Genomic DNA, 25799 nt, shown 5'->3' on the forward strand with positions numbered 1-25799 from the left:
TCGACTATCGTTCTGCGGGCGTGGGCGATATTCACATCGCCGAAGACACGATGTTTAGGCATTAGGTAGGGAGGCAGGGAGAAGTAGGGACTCGGGGGGAGGAGGAGGACTCACAGTGATTGGACACATCCGTCCCACACGTTCAGCGGTGAGCAGCGCGCCGTGAGCGGCGGCACAGCTAATCCTGGCGTGATTGGTTCGCTGTGCTTGTGAAGAAAACTAGCTGCAGGGCGGCAGACTGAACGTGTGGGCTGCACGGATGTCGAGTGAGTCACTGTCAGGCTGTTCTTCTACCGGCTCCTACCACCATTGTGAGTCCCGAGAGTAAGAGACTGTGAATAATCCACAATTCCACACTGACTGTCACTGAGAGTACAATACCATTATTAACCCTGGCCTGCCCTGTATCTGCAATTACAATCAGAAGGCTGTGCTGCTGCCTGCATGCCCTGCTGCAATACTTCATGATTTCCATCCATTCCCAGCATCCGTCCCTACAGTAACATTAACCCTGGCTGTCCTGGACTCCCAGTGCAGTATATATACAATCAGAAGAAGGCTGCTGCAAAACTCATCCCATCCCTACAGTAACATTAACCCTGGCTGTCCCAGGTGTCCCTTGTACAATCAGACTTCCCTACCCTACAGTAACATTAACCCTGTAATGTATATGGTACAAGGCTGCACTGAATCGACTGGATTGACGGGTCTCTCAATATCGCAATATATATCGTTGGAAAAAAAATTATTGCAATGTACTTTTTTTCCAATATCGTGCAGCCCTACTCCCAGATCAGTTCTCATATCGCAGCGTGAACTGTCAGTTCGGACATGAATGGGATTGCATAGGTGTGAATACCCATGCAATCCGATTCTGGTGTGGACCCAAAAAAGGGTCCTGTGCGAGTTGTGTCTGAATCCAATGCAAATTCAGCCATACAACCTGTATGGCTGAGTTTGCAATGCACAGACATCGCATGTGATTTGCAGCGCAGCGCGCTGCGATTCACATGCGATTTCTGTCACCGCATATATGTGAACCGGCGCTTGGATGCCATTTCTCCTGGCAGTAGAAAAAACCTGCTTGACGCTTGTAAACACGTGTACATTGTTTAGATGACTCAAATGTTTAGGTGTTCAATTAACATTAATTAGCCAGAACATAAGTATATTCCCGTTATTAAAATGAATGCTCACGTACTAAAGGCAATTAGCATTAACGCACGTTTAGATGCGTTTACACGCGTTGGTCCTGAAAGTTTCATGTATTCTAACCTTTAGTTTTTCATAGGCAGGTATGCAAATTAGGACAATGAGATTTTCTTGCAATAGCTGTCCCTTTTGCAGAAATGTGTTGTTTACAGCAGTGTTAATTTCGTCGACTAAAACCGACTAAAACGTTTTCGTCGACTAACACAATTCAGATGACTAAAATATGACTAAAACTAAAATGGCATTTTAGTCTTAAGACTAAAATAAGACTAAAACTAAAATGGCATTTTAGTCAAAAGACTATAACTAAAACTAAATCGAAATTTGCTGCCAAAATTAACACTGGTTTACAGGTCTTATATGCTTTGTCATACATCCCTAATAGAGTAATGAGAAGCATGTTCTGAGCTGGCCTGCTATCTAAACAATAGTTCTCCTGCAGAGCCCCCCACGATTTCACACTGTTAGTCTGTGCTCTCCTACTGAGCTGGTTAGTGTTTTACTACATAACAGTATTAATAAGTCACTCAGGTGAAGCCCTGGAGACTGCATTGGCAGTCTGCCTACAAAGACTTCTCTAATCAGGGATGGGTGAGCTAAAGCATTTTTGTGGCTTTTTAGAGCAATGTCCTTTTGGTAAAGATGTGTTGTGTTTACCATAGATAAAAGGGTCAGAAGGGCCAATTACAGGGTGAGTCTACCTGAAAGTGGGATTTCAGTTTCGGGCAGATGGAAGTGGGTTGAACCACCCACTGGCTTCTTGTGTATATATACATTTTATGACCACAAGGTTTCTCCATGTAAGTTTCCCTGTCCTCCAACCTGTCACAGCTATTACAGAGAGGTTTTATTCTCAATGTTATATTACACAGGTCGCTGCAAGAGTGCAGCATTTGCAGGTTTGGGCTGAGACAGGACTGTCTAAGGTCTCATTCCCACCAGCATTTTATGCATTTAGAGGACATTATTTTTTTTTAACAAAACAGGAGTGTTTTATTGGTATTAAAAAAATAGAACACTGTCAAAATATACATAATGACATGGTACAATGCCTGGCATATCCTACAGCAAATAAAACAAGAAAAGAAAATAAATTTGTGCGAGAAAAACAATATTCATGCCCAAGGTATACTTAACATGAAGGAAGAATGGTCGAGCACTTCCATAAACACACTCCTAAACCTTGTGGACAGCCTTCCCAGAAACATTGAAGCTGTTGTAGCTGCAAAGGGTGGGCCAACTCCATTGTGAACCCTACAGACTAAGACTGGGATGCCATTAAAGTTCATGTGTGTGTAAAGGCAGGCGTCCCAATACTTTTGGTAATGTAGTGTGTGTAAAATGTGTGTGTGTGTGTGTGTGTGTGTGTATATATATATATATATATATATATATAGTATCTCACAAAAGTTATTACACCCCTCACATTTTTGTAAATATTTTATTACATCTTTTTATGTGATAACACTGAAGAAATGACACTTTGCTACAATGTAAGGTAGTGAGTGTACAGCTTGTATAACAGTGTAAATTTGCTGTCCCCTCAAAATAACTCAACACACAGCCATTAATGTCTAAACCACTGGCAACAAAAGTGAGTACACCCCTAAGTGAAAATGTCCAAATTTGGCCCATAGTGTCAATATTTTGTGTGGCCACCATTATTTTCCAGCACTGCCTTAACCCTCTTGGGCATGGAGTTCACCAGAGCGTCACAGGTTGCCCCTGGAGTCCTCTTCCACACCTCCATGACGACATTACGGAGCTGGTGGATGTTAAAGACCTTGCGCTCCTCCACCTTCCATTTGAGGATGCCCCACAGATGTTCAATAAGGTTTAGGTCTGGAGACATGCTTGGCCAGTCCACCCCCTTCCCCTCAGCTTCTTTAGCAAGGCAGTGGTCATCTTGGAGGTGTGTTTGGGGTCGTTATCATGTTGGAATACTACCCTGCGGCCCAGTCTCTGAAGGGAGGGGCTCATGCTCTGCTTCAGTATGTCACAGTACATGTTGGCATTTATAGTTCCCTCAATGAACGGTAGCTCCCCAGTGCCGGCAGCACTCATGCTGCCCCAGACCATGACACCATCATGACCATGACTCCCACCACCATGCTTGATTGTAGGTAAGACACACTTGTCTTGGTACTTCTCACCTGGTTGCTGCCACACATGCTTGACGCCATCTTAACCAAATACGTTTATCTTGGTCTCATCGGACCATAGGACATGGTTCCAGTAATCCATGTCCTTAAGCCCCGTACACACGTACCAATTGTCAGCCGTAAATATTCGGCCGACGACCGATCGGCCGATTGTAGGCTTGTTAGTATGATGCTTCCGACAGCCGACAGCGCATTTTCGGCCGAACAGAATCTGTCGTGCAGGCATTAAAATTTTTGTTGGCCAACACCAGAACGGCCGATTGTTCGCCAGTCAGTACAGATTTTGGCCGACAGACAGCAGATTAGCAAGACTGGGCATGCTCAGAAAAGAAAAAAGACAAGGAAAGTTAACCATCACATGACATCACTTCTGCAGTCGGCTGTTGTTGGCCGACAAAATTAGTGTGCAGTCTTTTGCAGTTTTCAACAGACCCAACAGCCCTGGACAAAAGACGGCCGATCGTTCGGCCGACGATCAGTACGTGTGTACGGGGCTTTAGTCTGCTTGTCTTTAGCAAACTGCGGGCTTTCTTGTGCATCATTTTTAGAAGAGGCTTCCTTCTGGGATGACAGCCATGCAGACCAATTTGATGAAGTGTGGGGTGTATGGTCTGAGCACTGACAGGCTGACCCCCCTACCCCTTCAACCTCTGCAGCAATGCTGGCAGCACTCATACATATATTTCCAAAGACAACCTCTGGATATGACGCTGAACACATGCACTCAGCTTCTTTGTTCAACCATGGCAAGGCCTGTTCGGAGTGGAACCTGTCCTGTCAAGCCGCAGTATGGTATTGGCCACCGTGCTGCAGCTCATTTTAAGGGTCTTGGCAATCTTCTTATAGCCTAGGCCATCTTTGTATAGAGCAACAATTCTTTTTTTCAGATCCTCAGTGAGTTCTTTGCCATGAGGTGCCATGTTGAACTTCCAGTGACCAGTATGAGAGAGTGAGAGTTATAACACCAAATTTAACACAGCTGCTCCCCATTCACACCTGAGACCTTGTAACACTAACAAGTCACATGACACCGGGGGAGGGAAAATGGTTAGTTGGGCCCAATTTGGACATTATTTGGTGTACTCACTTTTGTTGCCAGCAGTTTAGACCTTAATGGCTGTGTGTTGAGTTATTTTGAGGGGACAGCAAATTTACACTGTTAGTGCAGGTTCACACTAACGCGGCACGACTTCGGTGGCGACCTGTGAAGTCGCGTGCACCGCGACTTCATCGCGACTTGCACGGACTTCATATAATGAATGTCTATGCAAGTTGCTCCGATGTCGCCCCAAAGTAGTACAGGAACCTTTTTCTAAGTCGGAGCGACTTGAGTCGCTCCTATTAGAACGGTTCCCGTAGCACACAATGGACCGCGACTTGTCAGGCTGACACGTAGGGGTGTACTCACTTTTGTTGCCAGTGGTTTAGACATTAATGGCGGTGTGTTGAGCTATTTTGAGGGGACAGCATATTTACACTGTTATACAAGCTGTACACTCACTACTTTATATTGTAGCAAAGTGTCATTTCTTCAGTGTTGTCACATGAAAAGATATAATAAAATATTTACAAAAATGTGAGTGGTGTACTCACTTTTGTGAGCTACTGTGTGTGTGTGTGTATGTATGTGTGTGTGTATGTATGTGTGTGTTTATATATATATATATATATATATATATACACACACACACACACACACACACACACACACACACTCACTATATTTTCCAGAACACCACGGATCTTCGGTCCAAGCATTGTTTTTATTTAAGCATGATCACATCACAAGCAACGTTTCGGAGTCACGCAGGACTCCTTCGTCAGGCATGGGATCAGTTTATACTGATAATCAGGACCCTTATCAGTGCCCATCAGTGCACATCTGTGCAAGAAAAATGACTTGTATTACTTATTTGTAAAAGACAGAACACTTATTTGCAATAGAAACTTTTTTTTTTTTTGTTTTTTAGATCTTTTTTTGTTTTGTTTAGCAAAAAAAAAAACGCCAGTGGTGATTAAATACCACTAAAAGAAAGCTCTATTTGTGTGAAAAAATGATAACTTTCATATGAGAACAGTGTTGCATTACTGCAAATTGTCATTCAAAGTGTGACAGCGCTGAAAGCTGAAAATTGGCCTAGGCAGGCAGGGGGTAGAAGTGGTTAAGCTTTGACAAAAAAACCTGGAAGTTCATTGGTTTCTTTGCAGAGCCGCACCAGATTTGGCATTCTCCAGTTTTAGTAAATCAGACCCATTGTGTTTGTCTATTGTGGTGACATAGATGAGGATTAGATCACATTTTATGGCAAATTACTGCAGAAAAGCAGTTCATTCCAAAGGGTTGACATACTTTTTCTTGCCACTATATATAGTTTTTATTGCAACTGAAATCTTGTATTTTTTTATACGATTAAAGTCTTTTATATATTCTTATTTATTTTAACTTGTGTATTTTACTTTTTTTTTTGTAGTATCATATGGGATGGTGTCTTCCAGCATGTTTTACTATACAAAGGCAATGACCCAGCAATTTCTGGACACACCTGTTTTAAAGTCTGAGAGGACAAATTTCAAAAACTTGATGACAAAGGAGGACTTTTGGAAGGTAAGGTACTGAATGAGTAGTATATGAAAGTCCATTTTTAGGTTTATACTATAGGCATATAATTCCATATGTTTAAAAAGGTACAGTAATTCAGGTCTATAATGAAAATCAGGAGAGTGCTGACTTTGTTTTTACACTTTTTAACACCGTTCTTCCCATGCTGCCCTCAGAAACCATCCTTCCTAGTTATAAATATCAGGCCACTTATTACGTTTTCCCCTTATTTTCTGAGGAGGGTTGGGGTTGGGGTTATTTTAAGCTAAGATCTTGTAGATCTGCAGGAGGTATTTTAGGATAGTGTTTTGCACACATGTTGAAACCAGCAGTATTGATGAGAAAAGTCATTGAGGGCCTTGTTTTGTAGATGCTGAGCTGGTATCGGGCACTGAAAACCTAGACATTTTTAAAAACTAAAAATATTATAGAAATGTGAGAGGGTTTTTTTTGTGCTGAAAGATGAGCATTTTTCTACTAGATATAATTATTTGATTATTGGGTACAGGATGTTCAGAAAAAAAAAAATTATTGGGGATTTACTTAGCTGTGAAGTCCTCACCCAGTCTTTACTCATATTTAAAGTGTACGTCTAGGCAAAAGTAAAAAACATATGCAGTACATCTCTGCAACACATGTACATTTCCCCATGTTTTATCCCTTTAAAGGGTTCTACACTAAGGACTGCATGTGAATCACACAGGAACACTGTGCAATTCATATTCAGTTCTGTGCAATGCGATTTTCAGCCCATTCATTTAGAATGGACTGAAATCGCACTGCACTACTTTTGATAACTCACTGCAACCAGATTGCATGGTACTTTGTGTAGTATGTGATCTGGTGCAGGCAAACGCACTGCATTTGCGCCCTATGTTTGGGGTGTCTTTAAATTTGCACAGACATCCACTGCAGATTGCAAGGGCATTGCAATTGGAATGCGGCGCGGAAACTGGCACAGAACGATGGTTTCCTGCACAGCATTCTAGTGTGAACAGACCCAAAAACTCTAGAAGTAAAAAAAACTGTAAGTAAAAAAAAAATAACTGTAAATCCTCAAGAAATGTACTTACAAGACAGCCGACCGTCGGCTATGGACACCGGTATCGGGGTGATGCCTATCTCAACAATTGTTAAGGTGGTATAAAATGGTCCTTTTTATTTTTATTTTTTTGTCAAGCAGTGTAATATTGCCCAGTACATTTTTTTTTAATAGGTGTGCCCAAGCATTTACTTACAACCTCTGCTCACAGCTGCCGGCTCCATGTCCTCAGCACTGCTTCCCCTGAACTTCCAGGTAGTGGAGTACGTTCCCTGTGCCCTTCACATACACAGTAAAGCAGGGACAGCACAGGCTCCAGCCATGGTCAAGCAGTAGCTTGGGGAAGAAGAAGGGAAGTGGCTTGCCACAGGGTCTATGAGATTCAGTATACATAAGAGGACTCATCCATGTAGCCTGGTAGGTAGACAGTCACCCTAAGACAGGAACCAGAAAGGAGGATTTGGAAGCAGGCGTAGTGCTCATAGAAGAATGGATATGCAAACAAGATAAGTGCTGATGGCTACAGCACTGTGTGTTTGTGTGCGGGTTTTGTTTTTTTTTTTTGTTTTTTTGTAATTCGGATTTAGGGCCCTTTCACACGGGCGTTCCGTATGTCCGTATATCATCCTATTTTTTTGCGGCTGATATACGGACATAATGAATGTCAATGGCATTGCGGATGTCAGCGGAAGACCATCCGCTGACATCCGATTTTCTTCCTTACAGTTCTGTTCCGTTTTTTGGAATGGAACAGAACCCTATTTTTGTTCCGTTCAAAAAACGGAACGGATGCAAAATCGGATGTCAGCGGTGTCATCCGCTGACATCCGCAATGCCCATAGACTTACATTATGTCCGTATATCATCCGCAAACGGATGGGATGATATGCGGGCACACGGAGCGTCATCCGCTCCGTGAAAAGAAGAAAAAAAAAGCACCAGAGCAGAGAAAAAAAACTGAACGGCCGTGTGAAAGAGGCCTTAGTATAACTTTAAAGGAGAAGTATGGCCAATGCTATATTGGCTATACTTTTTCAGTAGTTCTGCACTCCTGTGACACAGATACTAAGGTCTGCTGTCAGCTGACATCACAGAGATAGTCCAGGCTCTGCTGGGATCTCAACATTAATCCACAAAGAAAAGCCAGCTCATCAGTATAAATCAGCAAAGCGGTTGTCCTTAAAGTAATATTACAGGCTTGTTTTTTTTTTTTTTTTTGTGTGTTTTTTTAATTTATTTTTCTTTGTTTAACAATAACTAACATGTTCTAGTTACCTGTTCTGTGCAGGGTTTTTGACCAGAGCAGCCCCAATCCTCCTCTTCATGGGTCCCTCACCGACACTTCTGGCCCCTCCCTCCTGTCGAGTGCCCCCACGGCAAGCTTGCTATGGGGGCACCCGAGCAGAACTGCTGCTCTGTGTGTCCATTCGTTCATTGGCTCACTTACTTTGATTGAGAGCAGTGGGAGCCAAGGGTGCCTGCTGTTGCTGGCTCAGCCAGTCAGGATGGAGACCAGACAGTCGAGGCTCTTGTGCAACATCACTGGATCGAGATGGGGCTCAGGTAATTATTAGGGGGCTACCGCACACAGAAGGTTTTTTTATCTTAATTTAGTGAGGGGCAAAAAAAAACCCCTATTCCTGGAGTAATGGGTATTACTCAGCCTGGTGTACATTTACAAAAGCAGTAGGTGTGACGGCTTCTAATATGTCAAAGTATTCTGCACACTGGGCAAGGGAGTCCGTGCATTCATTATGACAACTGTTAGCCTGCACGTTAATATATATGTGTACCCCCAAAACCTGCGGAACCTGAAACTCTCCGAACTGTGTCTAGAAACTGAACGTGTTTAGTATCTCCTTGTGATTCTTCCAAATCAGCAAGAGAGAGTTAATTAATATTAGGGCAGAAGAGATTTCAGAGAGCTGAGGCTTATGTGTCTTTGTGCGCAGTATAGGATTTCTCCCTAGTTATCCTCCTTAGGCCGTTTGCTTTCTGCTGTTTCATTCTAGCATATGCTTTAAGGTTATTTTTCTTTGTGAAAAACCCATGCGCCTGTTAAGTCTAAAACAATCTGTTTTCTTAATATTATATGCCGTGCCTTAATGAACCGTGACTGCCAACATGTTCTGTGACATACTGAAGCAGAGCATGATCCCCCCTCCCTTCAGGAACCGGGTCATAGGGCAGTATTCCAACAGAACGACCCCAAACCCACCTCTAAGACAACCACTGCTTGCTAAAGTATTTGAGGTTAAAGGTGATGAACTGGTCAAGCATGTCTGCAGACCTAAACCCTATTGAGCATCTGTGGGGCATCCTCAAACGGAAGGTGGAGGAGCGCAAGGTCTCTAACATCCACCAGCTCCGTGATGTCGTCATGGAGGAGTGGAAGAGCAGTCCAGTGGCTACCTGTGAACTTGAAGTCGCACAGATATGCACGGTACTCATTGGAAATCATGGGGTATGACATGTCATTCGACTTTGCAGTCCCAAGTCGCAGGACAAGTCTCACAAGTGTGAAAGGGCCCTTAAAGGGGTGGTTCTTTTTTATACCCACTGTACATGAAAAATCTAGCTTAAGTCGAATCATTTTATTAGTAATTAAATGACACATTTTGGGTACAAAAAACCCCCCAAACATAAATACTTCCCTTCATGCTTCAGCGTCTGTGTGACACTGCAGCTGTCCCACGCTTGCTCGAAGACCAAAAACTGACCAATTGCATGACTGTGGATCAGTCCACAGAGAACAGTAACCATTAGTCACTGCACACCTCTCCACTTCTCCAGCACTCATGAGAGCACCAGGCTGGGGATAGGGCAGGGGTGCTGGGTCTGCCACTCAGCAGCGCCTTGAAAGTTAAAGCCATCTGTCAACCAGGCAGCTGGGTGAATCCTGACAATATTGTCAGAATCCTTCCTGTACTTGGCACAGCTCTGTCCCATCAGCTGATAACGGGCAATAGCCCACTCTCATTTGACTGGGTCGCAAGAGAACAAAAGTAAAAGTATAGCCAAAAAAAAAAAACAGTTTGCCCATATTTTTCTTTTCAGCTGTAAATTGTCACATTATTTTGTAATGTATATCAGTTACATGCATTTTATAAATTTTTGCTCTACCTCTTTTAGGCATACTTTCTGTGGGTAGTATGATTTTGTTCCTCATATATATGTTTTATTCAGAAATTTCCTCTAATTAGTTTGCAGAGGGCCCACTATTGGATGGTCTATATTGGGACATGTGGTTCAACAACCGTACAATGACAGAAAACCAAAGCCTCATCTACTTTGAGAACATGCTACTTGGGGTTCCTCGTCTCCGTCAACTTAAAGTGAGGAATGGGTCCTGCACTGTGCCAGAAGATTTAAAAGATGATATCAAAGACTGCTATGATATGTATTCTATGAGGAGTGAAGATACTGCTCCCTTTGGGCTACGAAATGGAACAGCGTATGTATCTCTGACACAGACTTATTGTTTTTCAGTAAAACTGCTTCCTTTTCATGGTTAGTGCTTCCTTCAAATAAAAAGCAAATATGTATCCATTTACTCCCTAGTAGTTTGATGTCATTGTTTAAGGCTCGGTTTCCACTAGTGCGACTTGACACATGTCAAGTCGCACAGCAAGTCAAAACCCATTGTTTTCAAGGGGGCCCGTTTCCACTGCCGCGGCTTCAGTTGCCGCGACCTCAAAAGTAAATCGTGTACTACTTTTGAGCGCGACTTCCCTCTATATATGAGGGACAAGTCTAACTGAAGCTGCGGTTTACTTTTGCTACGAAGTCGTGCTAGAAGTAGCACGACTTCGTAGCCGCACTAGTGGAAACCGAGGCTTATACTGTATATAGAGGAAAAAAAGCAACAGGACCTTTAAAATAAAATTGTCTGTTTTTATTCATATCGTTAGAAGTACTAAAAGTATTCCTTTCAATACTTCTAATCATCTGAATAAAAACACATGATTTTATGAAATGGTACCTTTTTAAAGTCCTGTAGCTTCTTTCTGTTAGGGTTCATACATGTGTGTGTGTGTGTGTGTATGTATGTGTGTGTGTGTGTGTATGTGTATATATATATATATATATCTATATATATATATATATATATATATAGATATATATATATATATATAGATATATATATATATATATTAGGCATAGACCGATATGGTTTTTTCAGGGCCAATACCGATATTTTTGGTCACAACATACCGATATGGGCCGATATTTTGTACATTTTAGGTTTTGAAAAATAAAGACAAATTTTGACACAAATCTGGTACTGAACATGGTAATTTCTGTTTAATGCTTAATGGCTGGCTTCCTTGCTCACTAAGACAGGGCCTGTGGGTGGCTGGCTGGCTCGCTGGTATACAGTGCCTGTGGCTGGCAGGTACAGGGCCTGTGGTTGGCTGGTACTGTGGCTGGCTGTTACAGGGCCTGTGGGTGGCTGGCTGGCTGGTACAGGGCCTGTGGATGTGGGTGGCTGGCTGGCACCGGGCTGCTGTGGGTGGGTGTATGGCTGTGATACACTCCCGCGAGACTAGTCTTGACTCCAGACGAGGCTGTCCAAGGCGAGGGAGGCGGACTAAGAAGGCAGGATGACATCACAAAAATATCGGGCAGTTCCGATACCGATATATCGGGGAAAGTGCATATTGGCCTCCGATATATCGGCCTTGCCGATAATCGGCCTATCCCTAATATATATATGTGTTTGTATTTTTATATATATATATATATATATATATATATATATATATATATATATATATATTTTGGATGTGGTACTTTTTAATAACAATAAAGTTATAAATCCCCCCCTTTTTTTTTTATTTTTTTTTTTCTTGTTTAGGATTACCTATAGTTTTTTAGTGACAGTTTTACTTCTTAATTCTAAGGGCCCTTTCACACAGGTGGACCTTTCAGACGCGCCTGTCAGTTTTCTTGGCGGATCTGAATGGTCACCCCTTGCATCTCTATGGGGTATCGGATGTCAGCAGAGACATGTCCGCTGACATCCGATCCAAGCCGTCAAATCTGGACAGATGCAAACCCTATTTTCCATCCGTCCAGCGGATTGGATCGGATGAGAACAGACAGACGGTCCGTTCCCATCCGATTCCCCCATAGAGATGCATGGGGACCTGACAGCTGTGTCTCCGCACACAGCGCGGAGAACATCTGTCATCCTCCTGCTCAGCGGACGGACTCCCTGTGTGAAAGAGCCCTTAGAATTCATAAAGAGCATCCAATGTTTCAACTATTTTTTTTCTTCATAATTATTGTCAAGGGACCGTGTAAAGTGGAGCAGTGGTGTTTCAAGTATATTGTACTGCTACATAGAATGTGCAGCTATGGCATGTTCATTTTTCCAGGATCCTTGCACATAATAGGTCATCTAGAATCCTAGCAATATTCTGTACCATGAGAATGTTGTTTTGAAGATATTACAGATGATATTACAACTGTTTTCTGTATTTCTGATTCCTTTTAGCTGGACATACACCAAAGAAAAGGACTTGAATGGCAGCAGCCAGTGGGGCCTCATTGCCATATATAGTGGGGCTGGTTATTACTTGGACCTGTCCAGGGAGAGAGAAGAGGCAGCTGTGCAAATTGCAACTTTAAAGAAAAACATGTGGCTGGACAGAGGCACCCGAGCAGTGTTTATTGATTTCTCTGTTTACAATGCAAATATTAACCTATTCTGCATTGTGAGGTATGTTTCCTAATGCAAATGTTAAATGGGGTGTTGGGCAAAATATAAGATCTGAACTTTTGGATTTTATCTGACAGTGAATGTGAGCCTTGATGGAAAAGAAACTCCTATAAACTTGTTCCTGGCTTTTATTTACAGTATTATACTAAATGTTGTAAAAGTGCCAAGCTGAAAATGAACTCTGTGCATGAAATCCAATCCACAGCAGCTCACTGCTGCCCTTTATGAAAAACCATTCTCTACATCAGGGGTCTCCAAAACACAACCCGCTACAAGAGTTTACCCACTCCGCAGCACTTATTTGTGTCATTTCTTTCCATGGTGCAGCCAGGCTGGCCACCAGCGCCAAAACAGTCATTGTTACTGCCGATCCAGGTTGGCAACATTCAGGACAACCCCAGCATTCAGAAGGAGACCTGCTCCACCTCCTGTCCTCTGTAAAAAACCTGCTCGGCCTCCCACCCTGTGCCATGCTGCTGCTGTGGTGCAGGCTGTAAGGTAGGGCAGGGCTCTGATGGGAAACGGGGACTCTAATGTGAAAGAGGGACTCTGATGTGAAAAGGGGGGCTCTAATAAAAAAGGCGGGGGGGGGGGGTCTTTTGCATAAAACAGGGCTTCTGGTGTGATGGGGGGACGGGACTTCTGATGTGCAGTTATTTCTTGGAACATGTTTATTCATTCGCTTATAAAATTATGTTTTTTCAGACCCCGAGTATTTCTAAAATTTATGATGTGGCCCTCTTATGGAAAATTTGGGGACTCTGGGTTGTCTTTTTGCCTCTGTCCTTACAATCAGCAGGAAAAGAATTCTATAAGTCCAGTGGCCGGAAGACATGTAGTGTACAGTCACAATACTGTACAGATGGGCACCACTAAAAAATACACTAGTCTCTGGCTGTAATATTAAACCCTTAACAATCTTCTGGGATTATTTTTATATCTGATATCACACAACTCAAATGATTTGTAAAGTTGCATATAGATTTTAATGGTTTGGCAAGGGATACCTTTTTGTGTTTTTTCCCTCTTCCTGTCCATAGTCTAAACGCCCAGTGTATTTCTCTTTCTGAATAACAGATGATCTAGAAATGTATCTGTGTATATTTAGCTGTGCTTTTTTCCCCCAAAGTATCAGGTTTTGGTTAAATACTTGAAAAGTAAATGGCATTTTGATTGAAGAACTGTTTCTATGATTTTCTATTCTTTATTTTCTAAAATGACCCCAATACCCTTTTCTGTCATGTAGGTTATTGGTGGAATTCCCAGCTACCGGTGGCCTGGTCACATCTTGGCATTTTCAGACCGTGAAGTTAATCCATTACATTTCCACATTTGACTATTTCCTGGCTGCCTGCGAGATCGCTTTCTGTCTCTTTATATTTTATTATATGGTGGAGGAGTTCCTAGAGATCCGCATTCACCGCTTGCACTACTTCCGAAGCCTTTGGAACTGTCTTGATATTGTGATCATTGTGGTAGGTACAACAGCTGACAGGCTAGAGGCTTTTCTTTACACATCAGTAAATACATTGGTTGCAGAGATGTAATGTAGCTATTAATGCATTGATTGTCACCTGATATTTTATGACTTTTGTCCTAGAACTTAAAGCTGTGTTCCAGCCTTTTCTGTGTTTATTAAAAGTCAGCAGCTACAAAAAGTGTAGCTGCTGACTTTTAATAAACACACACTCCCCTGTCCCACGGTCCAGTGATGCGGCCGCCTGAAGCCTCGATCCTCTCCCTCTGGTCTCGGCGGCGCCGGCATCACTAGTGTGGGCACCCGGGTGTGACAGCTTGCGGCTTCACAGCCGGGTACGTACTGCGCATACGCAAGTTGCACTGCGCGTTTTGATTGGCCGGCAATCTTCTGGGACCTCTGACCTGTCCCAGAGGATTGCAGGGAGGGAGAGGAAAACTTCCGCTCAGGGCACCGCGGCGCTCCGAGCGGAAGTGGGAGCAGGTACCTGTCAAAACTAGGTACCCGCTCCCCCCCCCCCCCAAAAAAAAAATGACATGCGTGACATGCGGGGTTAGGACTACCTAAAGCGGAAGTTCCACTTTTGGGTGGAACTCCGCTTTAAAGTGGAACTTTAGTCAGAAAATGAAGTCCTGCTAGATCACTTCAGGCTGGCCCATTTTGTAGGTATAGCTATGTAAAACATTAAAAATCAGTGGCTATACTGTTTAAAATCCAGTAATACACTGTCTCACCCTGCTCTGCACATGCTCAGTTGCTCTGCATTTTTAGGCACTGCTGAGTTGTAGAGGCCGGTCCGCTGACAGCCTTAAAGCGGAATTGAACCCATCTATCCTTTACAGCCAAGGCTGCTGGTTCTGTTTAATCTGCAACTGTCATGGTGCTGCACATATGATCAGGTATGACACCAGCCAATTTATGGTTTGACATTTTGGTTGAGGACAGAAGCAAATGTGACAGTTGGCAATCCCGGCATTCCAGGAATGTAACTGTTTTTTGAAATCGTTAAATTGATGGGTTTAGTTCCACTTTATGATTTACTGCTGTTTCGGGCTCTGGGCTTCAGCAAACTGGAAGCCTCCAGCAAGAAAAGTTGTTATGGGTAAAGTACCGGTTTAACTGTAGTAATACCTGGTTGCTATGGAACAGACATACACAAATGCACTGTATTTAAAGACCAGGTTACCAGATCTAAAACTTTTTTAATACAGGGTTTCTCAAGCAGGGTTCCAGAGAACCCTAGAGTTCCTCCACATGTTGCTAGGGGTTCCTTGAGCAATGAGCTATTTCTGCCTGTCATATAATTCCTAATGACACCAGTGATCTTTTTATCTGTAAGGGGGTATTTCTTCCCAATGACCACACATGTTAGGAGCATTCTTCTCACTGATCATCACTCTAATGTATAATGAGTTGTAGTAACTTTTAGCATCAGTTCCCTGGGACCAGAAAGTTGTTTCAGGAATTTATCAGCGTTAACAAGGTTGAGAAAGGCTGCTTTAATACATGAGGCCATTATACTGTATATTTAACAGAAGCAAGATCACTACCTTACATTTCTGTCTGTCCATGTATGTGACTCTCTAAGGTCTAAGCATGACTTCTTCTTATCATTTCTGTCTTGCCTGCAGTTCTCCTTGGTGGCAGTGGCAATCAGCTTATTCAGAATGACATCTGTGGAAGGACCACTCAATAAACTCCTGGCAGACATGAATTCATTTCCGAACTTTGAATCCCTGGCTTACTGGCAAAATCAGTTCAACAGTATTGTTGCTGTGACTGTTTTCTTTGCTTGGATTAAGGTAAATTTAAATATATTCTTTACTTGTGGTCAAAGTTCATTAAATGAAAAAATAAAACCTCTCTTTAACCACTTGCGGACCGCCCACCGAACATATACTGCAGCAGGGTGGCTGCTATGCACCGGATCAGGTACCTAGTGACACTGAACGGATATGGAGCAGGCACACGTGCCGCAGGCAACCCACTCCCACTGTGGTTAGACACAGCGGTAGCTGATCTGTGAGTACCGCATACTCGAAGTCTGCCAGCACCCGCCGATCATTCGTTACACAGGCAGAATGCAGATCAAGGCAGATCACCATTTCTGTCAGTAGGGAAGGCATTGATCCTGTGTTCCTGCAAGGAAAATGAATCAATGCTTTCCCCTAGTCAAATCACCTCCCACACAGTACACAAGCACTGGCTAGACACACAGTTAACCCTTTGATTGTCCCAATATTAACACCTTCCCAGCCAGTGTCATTAGTACAGGGACTGTGCATATTTTTAGCACTGATTACTGGATTGGTGAAACTGGTCCCCAAAGAGTGACAAAAGTGTCAGTTAGTGTCCCGACTGTCGGCCGCAATATCGCACTCCCGCTATAAGTCACTGATCGCCACCATTACTAGTACAAAATTAAATAAAAATATGCTATAGTTTGTAGAAGCTATAACTTTTGCACATATCGATCAATATACGCTTTTTGTTTTTTGTTTTTTTACCAAGAATATGTAGCAGAATACATATTGGCCAAAATTGATGAAGAAATTCGTTCTTTGTTGTTTTGTTGGATATGTTTTATAGCAGAAAGTAAAAAAATATAGGTTTTATTTATTTTTTTTTTTCAAAATTGCCTTTTTTTTTTTTTTTCTTTTTTTTTTTTTTGTTTTATAGCGCAAAACATAAAAACCACAGAGGTGATCAAATACCATCAAAAGAAAGCTCTTTTTGTAGGGGAAAAAAGGACATATAAATGATCTATTGAAAAAAAATGTAAATGTATTTTTAAATGCAGCTGTGTCTTTAGCTTTGTGCAATGCATTGTACAATGCTGTCACTCAAATACTGTGAGCTGGCTGTCATGAAAAGTGGGGTTTATCTACTAAAGCTGGAGAGTGCAAAATCAGGCTCACTTCTCCATAGAAACCAATCAATTTCTAAGGCCCCTTTCACACATAGGTCCGTTTGTCCGTTTTTCATCATTCCGTTGAAGGATGAAAAACGGACATCAATGCATCTCTATGTAAAATTGGATGACAATGGATGATCATCCCTTAACCACTTGCAGACCGCCGCACGACTATCTACGTCGGCGGTCAGCCCCTCACAGGCAAACTGACGTAGGTCTACGTCGCCTGCTTGTGAGGGTCTAGGGAGCGAGCGCGCGCCCCCGGAGGCGCGCTCCCGCTCCCGCGTGGTCACGGACCCCCCGCGCTTGTGACCGGCGGACCCGATGTCCACCAGCCACTCTGCGATCGGCGGGGGAGAGGGAGAAAGTCAGGCGGCTTGTGTAAACAAGCTGCCTGTCATTCTCCCCTGTGTATGAGAGACGATCATACGGTTCTATTACGTAGAACCGTTGATCACCGTTCATACAGCTGAAGCCACAGCCAATCACAGTAGAAAGCACGCCCCTAGGGACACACACAGCCCCTCCCTCTCAAAGTTAACCCCTTCACTACCAGTGTATTTTTACAGTAACAGTGCATATATATAGCACTGATTACTGTAGAAATGTCACTGGTAACCCCAAAAGTGTCAAAAATGTCAGTCAAGGGTCCGATCTGTCCGCCGCAATGTCGCAGTACCGCAAAAAAAATCGCAGATCGCCGCCATTACGCGTTAAAAAAAAAACAACAAAAATGACAAAAATCTTTCCCTTTTGTTAGTAAACGCGATAACTTTTGCGCAAACCAATCAAAATACGCTTTTTGCGATCTTTTTTTTTTCCAAACATAGGTAGCATAAAACAAATTGGCCGAAAATGTTAAAAAATTTAGATTTTTAAATTTTTTTTTGGGGAATTTCATATAAAAAAATGTGAAAAATATTGCTATTTTTGCAAAATTGACGCTCTTTTTTTGTTTATAGCGCATGATCAAAAAATCGCACAGGTGATCAAATACCGCCAAAAGAAAGCTCTGTTTGTGGGGAAAAAAAGGACACCAAATTCGTTTAGGTACAGCGTCGCACGACCGCGCAATTGTCAGTTAAAGTCACGCAGTGCCGAATTGCAAAATACCCCCTGGTCGTTTAGCAGCCAAATCCTCCGGGGCTTAAGTGGTTAACATCCGTTTTCATCCGATTCCGTCAATGTCTGTTTTTTGGAACAGATGAATGCCCTATTTTTCATCCGTCAAAAAAAACGGATCATACGAAAAACGGATGTAAACAGACAAATGGTCAGTTTTTTCATCTGTTTTTTCATTGGTAGTGGATGTAAAAAAAACTGATGAAACACTGATACATTTTGACGTGACTGAACTGAACGGACCGTATGTGTGAAAGGGGCCTAACTTTAGCTTGTTCGATTAGGCTTTGGCATTAAAACCTGGAAGCCTTTTGGTTTCTTTGCAGAAGTGAGCCTAATTTTGCACTCTCCAGCTTTAGGAAATAAACCCCAGTGTGATGATCTTCTGCTATTCCATGTGTAGTCATCAAGCTTTGAGGGTATGTTGTGAATGAACCATACTGATTACCCATTGTGGGAAAAATGGCTATGCATGCATGTAATACCTGGAGTCCAACTTAAAACGACCCTGTCAGCACAGGGAGCAGATTCAATTAAGGACTGCTTGTAAAAGAAGAATATTACATTTTTGTAATAAAAATTCTGCCATGATGTTGATCTCCAGTTGCTGCAGGTGTCTGACATTTCCTAGTGCATGAAATGTCTTGCTTACCTGCGGGCTATTTCATCCGGTAGCGATGTTTAGTACATACGTTCTCCCTAGCAAGTAACTCTAAGCCTTTTTAGGAGGAAAACCACAAATGTGCCAGGCTATGTGTCTTCAGCATAATGGAATGAGATAAAGCACAGTTGGGTTACCACTGCCTCTATACCTTTGTTTCAGACACTATTGTCTAATGATGTGTGTTTTTAGAATGTACCAGCATGTCTATAACGGATTCTTATACTCTGACAGCTCTTCAAGTTTGTGAACTTCAACAGAACTATGACCCAATTGTCTACAACTATGTCTCGTTGTGCCAAGGATATCTTGGGCTTCTCCATCATGTTTTTCATCATATTTTTGGCATATGCCCAATTTGCCTATCTTGTGTTTGGCACTCAGGTTGATGACTTCAGTACTTTCCAGGACTGTATGTAAGTAATTTAGGGGGGGGGGGGGCAATCGTAATGTTCATACGCAGTCATACTTTGCAGCAAATTGAACTGAAGCAATGCAACTCATGAATGACTACAGTTTCTTATGCTGATTATACACATTACAGTCTGATTGAACAATCTCCTTTAGGTTGACCAACCACTATATAGTGCAAGGGCCTGCCTAATTGAATTTAAATTGAATGGATTGTTTACGTAGGCCCTCACAAAAACATTGTTTTAAAAAATGTAAAAGAAACTGTACAGTCGGATTGTATCATGTTGGTCATCTCTTATAGTTCTCTTTCCTCTTGTCTCTTTGTGTTGTTTCTACCAGTTTTTGTAGAGATGGTAAACATGATTAGTATTGATGCCTGTCTAATTCCAAACTCCTAGAATTAAAGCCTGCAGACGGTACTGCTAAAGCTGAATATCGGGCGACATTGGCCGGTTCAATAGAAACTGTCCGACATTCGGCCCGTGTGTTCTAAAGTCGGTTCGACAGAAGCCAAAAGGGACATGACTGAAAAAGGTCTTCTGATCGGCTCCCAATTAGTGTACTTAGCTAATGGCTGAGAGCACTGACCAGAGTGTTGTGGTGGGAGGGGGGGGGGGCATCCCTCTGTCAGAACACAATAGAATAGCAGTGGAGATTGCTGTACTAACGTTGGATAGTTAGTACAGCTGCTCCGACCTGAGCTGTGGGTTTTTTTTTTTTTTCGTTCAGCTCTGCTGGGTTGAAAGAAAAAAAAAAAACTGCTAGTGTGTACTAGGCTTACGAATGGGTAGAAGTAATTTTATTCTGCTTAACCAAGGTTGTATCTATGTCCTCATTCTCTTTTAGATCTCATTGCTGTTTCAGCCTTGGAAAACAGTATCTACAAAAAATTGCCTTTAACCAGGGGTTTAAATATGACGATTGGATGCCAACTCCCCCCATAATATGGTGTGGGGGGGATATAATCCAAATACCTGTACAAAAAATAATGGAAGAGTACTAGGAAATAAGAACCCAGGAAAAGAGAAGTGATCTATCACTCCCCACGTAGCTTTTAACTAATCACTGGACAGTGATTGGTTAAAAGCCACCTGGGGAGTGGTTGATTGCTTTTTTGTTCCTGGGTTCTCTTTTCCTAGGACTCTAGTATTAGTTTTGAACAGGGCTTTTTTTCTTGGAGAATAGGTGCAGGAACTTCCCCCTTCTGAGTGAACCCCTTGTCTCCACCCACTACCCACCTTTGAGCACTGTCCCTTGGTTCCATCCCCTACCCACCTCCCACGCACAACAAAATACCTCACCCAGCAACAAAATATCCACCCAAGCAAGATTAGCCCCCCCTCCAGTAGCAATAACGGCTCTCCCAGCAACCAGTATCAATAGATCAGCCAACAATAGACCTCTACCTCAACAGGAGACCCCCCAGCAACAATAGATCCCCCAGCAGCAACAACAGGCCCTCACACAATAATAGTTCCCCAAGCAGCCAACATCAAGAGACCCTCCAACACACCCCACTCCCCTTGCTATTGCATACATACATTCAGTGCTTGAGGTGCCGGAACTGCGTTCCCCCACGTTCCTGCTGAAAAAAAGCCCTGGTTTTGAAAGACCGTATTCCTAAACCGCTGCCAGCTAAGAAACAAACTCATAACATTTGGAAATGGATGATTCCAGCATTCATTGATAAAGCAGTAAATTTCGACTTAGTAATGTACTGTGCAGATGTTTTAAAAACATATTCTTAGTATAGAGAAGAAAATTACTTTATGATTTGTTTCCGCATTAAAAATTTTAAATTGGGGTAAACAAAATGTGCAGCCAAATGTGTTTCCTAGAAGCATCATGGAAGTAAACAAGTGATTGGTTGGGGTTTGTGCTGAGCACATATGCTGCAATATTGTGGTTAGAGGTTTATCAATATTGGTCTGTGTGTGGGATCACATTCACAGAACAAATAGGAAGTGTTGTGTGATAGAAGAAGCGTAACTCATCCAGTTTGGTTATTTTCATTGCCTGAACTGGATGCTGATAAGTGTTTGAGTCATCTTTCAATAACAACCTGCATGTTGTTCCATGTTACAAGTTTTTTTTTAATTCCCAGTAAAGTCAAGTTATTACACCATGTTCAAAAATGTACCAAATAATTTCCAGTGTGATATGGTAAATGGTATCTGCACTTTTATTATATATCAGCTCTATTTAAATTTATGGATCTGCATTGCTGCAAATGTGACAATGATAATTCGTTGGTGTGATTTGGCACATAGTTTTACTTTCTGAAGGGCATATGGATGTACGTTAGCCATCAAGGAAAGAATTGGATTTCCACTTAAAATGCACACATTTTTGCAGGAAAATAAACAAGGGCGGATAGGGCCAATTGGTCCTATAATAAATCCAGGAATGTAAAGCAAGTTTAAAAAAAAATGTATGTCTTTATTTTTTTGGATGTAAACCCTCACATATACCCAGTGAAGTGAACAGCCTCAGATGATACACAAGGATTAAACAAATCTCCCTACATACAAGTTTTACTTGTATATCTGCTGTCTTCAGCTTTATATATTCTTTAGAACGTGCACATGTGTTTGAAATGTTCTCTTCCTGTTCAGCACTGGGAACGTTGTGTTGGTATACACTGTGTGACAGCTGATTGGAGGAAAGGAACACGCTCTTACTCCACATAGGCAGAGGAAGGAGGAATGTGATGTGAATAGACCAGCTCTCTGCTAATCTATTTATAGCACCCACCCCGACACAAATTTTATCTCCGTTGATGGAGAACTTGTCAAAAGTTATCATGCTGATAATATAAGAACAGAAAGCTATGGGACTTAGGGCTTTGGAGATATATAAGATAACACTACAGATAAATGTGCCTAGGTCGAATTTCATTTATCAGGTTTACATCCACTTTAACCACTTTACCACCGGAGGATTTTGCTGTCTTACGTCTGGGCCACTTTTTGCGATTCGGCACTGTGCGACTTTAACTGACAATTGCGCAGTCATGCAACGCCGTACCCAAACGAAATTTACGTATTTTTTTCCCCCACAAATAGAGCTTTTTTTTGGCGGTATTTGATCACCTGTGCAATTTTTACTTTTTGAGCTATAAACAAAAAAAGAGCGACAATTTTGAAAAAATAACTATTTTTCACATTTTTTTTTTTAAATGAAATTCCCCCCCAAAAAATGTAAAAATCAAAATTTTTTATCATTTTAGGCCAATTTGTTTTCTGCTACATATTTTTGGTAAAAAAAAAACCGCAATAAGTGTATTTTGATTGGTTTGCGCAAAAGTTATTGCGTTTACTAACTAAGGGAAAGATTTCTGTCCGTTTTTGGTGTTTTCTTTTTTAACGAGTAATGGCGGCGATCTGCGATTTTTTTTTTTTTTTTTTTTTTTGCGGGACTGCGACATTGCAGCGGACAGATCGGACCCTTGACTGACATTTTTGACACTTTTGGGGGTACCAGTGACATTACTGCAGTAATCACTACTATAAATATGCACTGTTACTGTAAAAATGACACTGGCGAGGAAGGGGTTAATTTTTATTGGTAATCAAGGGGTTAATGTATGCCTGGTGCTTACTGACATGTATGGGGGGAGGGGACTATGTGACACAAGGACAGATCGCAGGTTCAGCTATGCTAACCCTGCAATCTGACCCTGCCTGTCACTTAGAAGATCCGCCCGCTTGTGTTTACACAAGCGGGCAGATCTCCACACTCGATTCCCAGACGATCGGGGAAGAGCAGCGGCGATCGCCGCCGCTCCTCCCCTGGTCCTACTCCCGCTGTGACTGAATACAGTGAGAGCGTGCCACCGAGAGAGGGGAATGTCTGGCGACGTAGGTCTACGTCGCCAGACGTTATCAAGCCACTTTACCGCAGTAGAGCTCTAGTGAGCAGCGGCAAAGTGGTTAAGGAGTGGTCTTGTTCAATGTTTTTTTTCTGTTTACTTTAAAGTATAACTGAAGGCAAACTTCTTTTTTTTTTGTTTTAGATATAGTGGAAAGGAATTAGAACCCCTGTCAGGTTTTTACTGCTGACTATGCTAAAAAGATTCACCCTTTGTATTTGTCCTGGTGACCATTATAACTGAACGTAAAAGTGAAGGAAAATCCCGAATTTTGATTGGTCACCAGAACAGACAGAGGCAAAATCTTTGTTCTGTAGACTTCCAGGGATTTCCTCCCACTTCCTGTTGAGGCTATGGGTCAGGAAGTGTAGGGAAATCTTCCCAATAGGACATAGATGGCAAAAAAACCTGACAGGGGTTATAACTCTCCCCTACTACAGTATATTGAGAATGAAAAGAAAGTTTTTCCTTTTAGTTCTACTTTAAAGTGATATTTAAAGTCTTCTTTTTTTCTTTTTTTTTATTGCTAATGAGCTGCTATTTGCTGAACTACACTGCCTGACTCCACCAGGTATATGGGTACCCCTTGTGCCTGCCAATACATATAGAGTCTCCCCGGCAGTCTCTACTACATGCATGCTCCTGTTTAGAACTACGACCTTACGTGCAGCCGTGTTCCTGAGAGGGTCACAGAGTCAAAGCCGTGGTGATTTAGGAGCCATTGTCAATCAGCACTGTGGTGTCCCTCTTGCTCTGCCTGCATGTGTGGTGCTGAGAACAGATACATATTAGGTTGTAGTTCTAAAAGGGTGCACACAATAGTATAGACCCTTTTTGGGACTCCATAGGTCCCAGCAGGTACAGGGGACACCAATGTATCTGGGTTAGGGCAGCACGATGAGGAAGCTCAGAGGAGAAACGTTATAAAAACAACAGCAAGAGCATGTCATTTATGCTATTAGCAGCTCATTTGGCAAAAAATCCTTGATTTTAATATCACCAACTTCCAAGAGGCCCTGGGCTCTCTGGCCTTAGATCAGCCATTCCCAAGCTTGGCCCAAACAAACTATTTAAAGTAAAATGAAACCTGGACATCAGCTTTAATTCCAGGGATCATCAGTGCCATCTAGTGGCAATAATGAGGTTTTTTTTCTGATTGAGGTAATGCAGGAAAATAAAATAGAACTGTCACCATGCAAAAAAAATAAAATAAAATTAGATATAATATATTGGAAAATAGGCTGTTATTCATCCACAGAATAAACACACTAATAAACTAAATTAAAATTGTGCCGCACTTAAATATATCTAGTGATATATTCTCATAATGTGGAATCCAGCCAAAGTTTTATAGCAACATATTTCACCATGAAAAAATTTGCGTGTAAAAAAATGAAAACAAGTGATTAAAACATACAATATTAAATATATAATAAATAGTCGATGGATTATTATTGTATGTAAAATGGTGAAATACAAAGTCCAATCAATTCAATTGGGGCTGTAACCAATTTTATTGTAGATCAGCCCAGTGGACACTCCTATTCACAAACCACACTCTCTGTGCAGAAAACCCCATACTCAGCTTCACCAATCCCAAAGACAAGTAGAATAAAAGCATCTCAAATATGTAAACAACGGTGGGAATATGTCTCCCCTAGTTGCTCAAAGCTTCAGGTTTGTGTGACTGTATGTTCTTAGGGAGCTGTGCAAAGGCTTGGTTAAAATATAATGTCACAGGGGTGTGGCTGCCCCCTTACGCATTACATCCCAAAGGAAGGACTTCATCAGAGGGTAGCGGACACCCAGAACCAACACACTTCTATTACCTAGGATACCTAAAAAGGTTTTTGTTTAGGTGCTTAGCATTTGGCTGCCATAGCTACTTTTGGTATGACAAAAGGTGATGCAGCCACAGGAATAGGAGTCAGTTACCAGACCTTGATTGCTTGGATATCTCATCATGTATGTTCACCATTTAAGCGCTGCTAGACCTCCTATGACTTAGAGGTCTAGATGTGAGGTGAGAAGAATAAACTGAACACAGCTTGATGGTGGTCCAGGAGTGGTACTAGAAGACTCCAAACGGTTCCACACGTAACAATACGATGAATCCGCTCCACATAGATTGGTGTCAAAACAGTGCGTTGGACCATAAAGATAAAGAAAGGCTCCACATAGTGTAAAACTGTATGTTCAAAATGTATTTAAAAAAGTAGAAAACGTGCATCGTTCCCAATACACAAGTGCTTGTAACATCATCCAGTGTACAAGATCATAGTGCAATGGCCTGAATGGTAAGAAACCCAAAGCGTTTTGTCTTCAAAGACATCATCTGAGGTCTGAAGAAATGTTGTCCATTGCTTATATATATATATATATATATATATATATATATATATATATATATAGCTATATATATATATATATATATATATATTTTAAGTAATTACCCTAATTGCTGTCCCTTGAAGGCACATCCTGAATCAATACTTCCTGGAACCAAACATGGCAGTGTAGTGAGCTCCAAGCCTCATCCTTAATTCACATGAAATACCAAGCCTCATTTTGATCATTGGTGACAACCTAGCCAGAAACAG

General features: G+C 42.0%; 1 protein-coding gene across 2 annotated transcripts in view; it reads left to right on the plus strand.

The window, feature by feature from the left end:
• PKD2 (polycystin 2, transient receptor potential cation channel) overlaps positions 1–25799 on the plus strand; it is a 92106-nt gene that overhangs the window by 17234 nt on the left and 49073 nt on the right. For both annotated transcript variants that reach the window (XM_082272073.1, XM_082272072.1), the window contains exons 3-8: positions 5846–5979; positions 10219–10469; positions 12516–12740; positions 13987–14215; positions 15849–16019; positions 19149–19330. In XM_082272073.1, coding sequence (XP_082128199.1) covers positions 5846–5979; positions 10219–10469; positions 12516–12740; positions 13987–14215; positions 15849–16019; positions 19149–19330 — 1192 coding nt within the window. The remainder of the gene's footprint in view (positions 1–5845; positions 5980–10218; positions 10470–12515; positions 12741–13986; positions 14216–15848; positions 16020–19148; positions 19331–25799) is intronic.

Source organism: Pelophylax lessonae (genome assembly GCF_965119305.1).
Source record: "Pelophylax lessonae genome assembly, chromosome: 1".
NCBI lineage: Eukaryota > Metazoa > Chordata > Amphibia > Anura > Ranidae > Pelophylax > Pelophylax lessonae.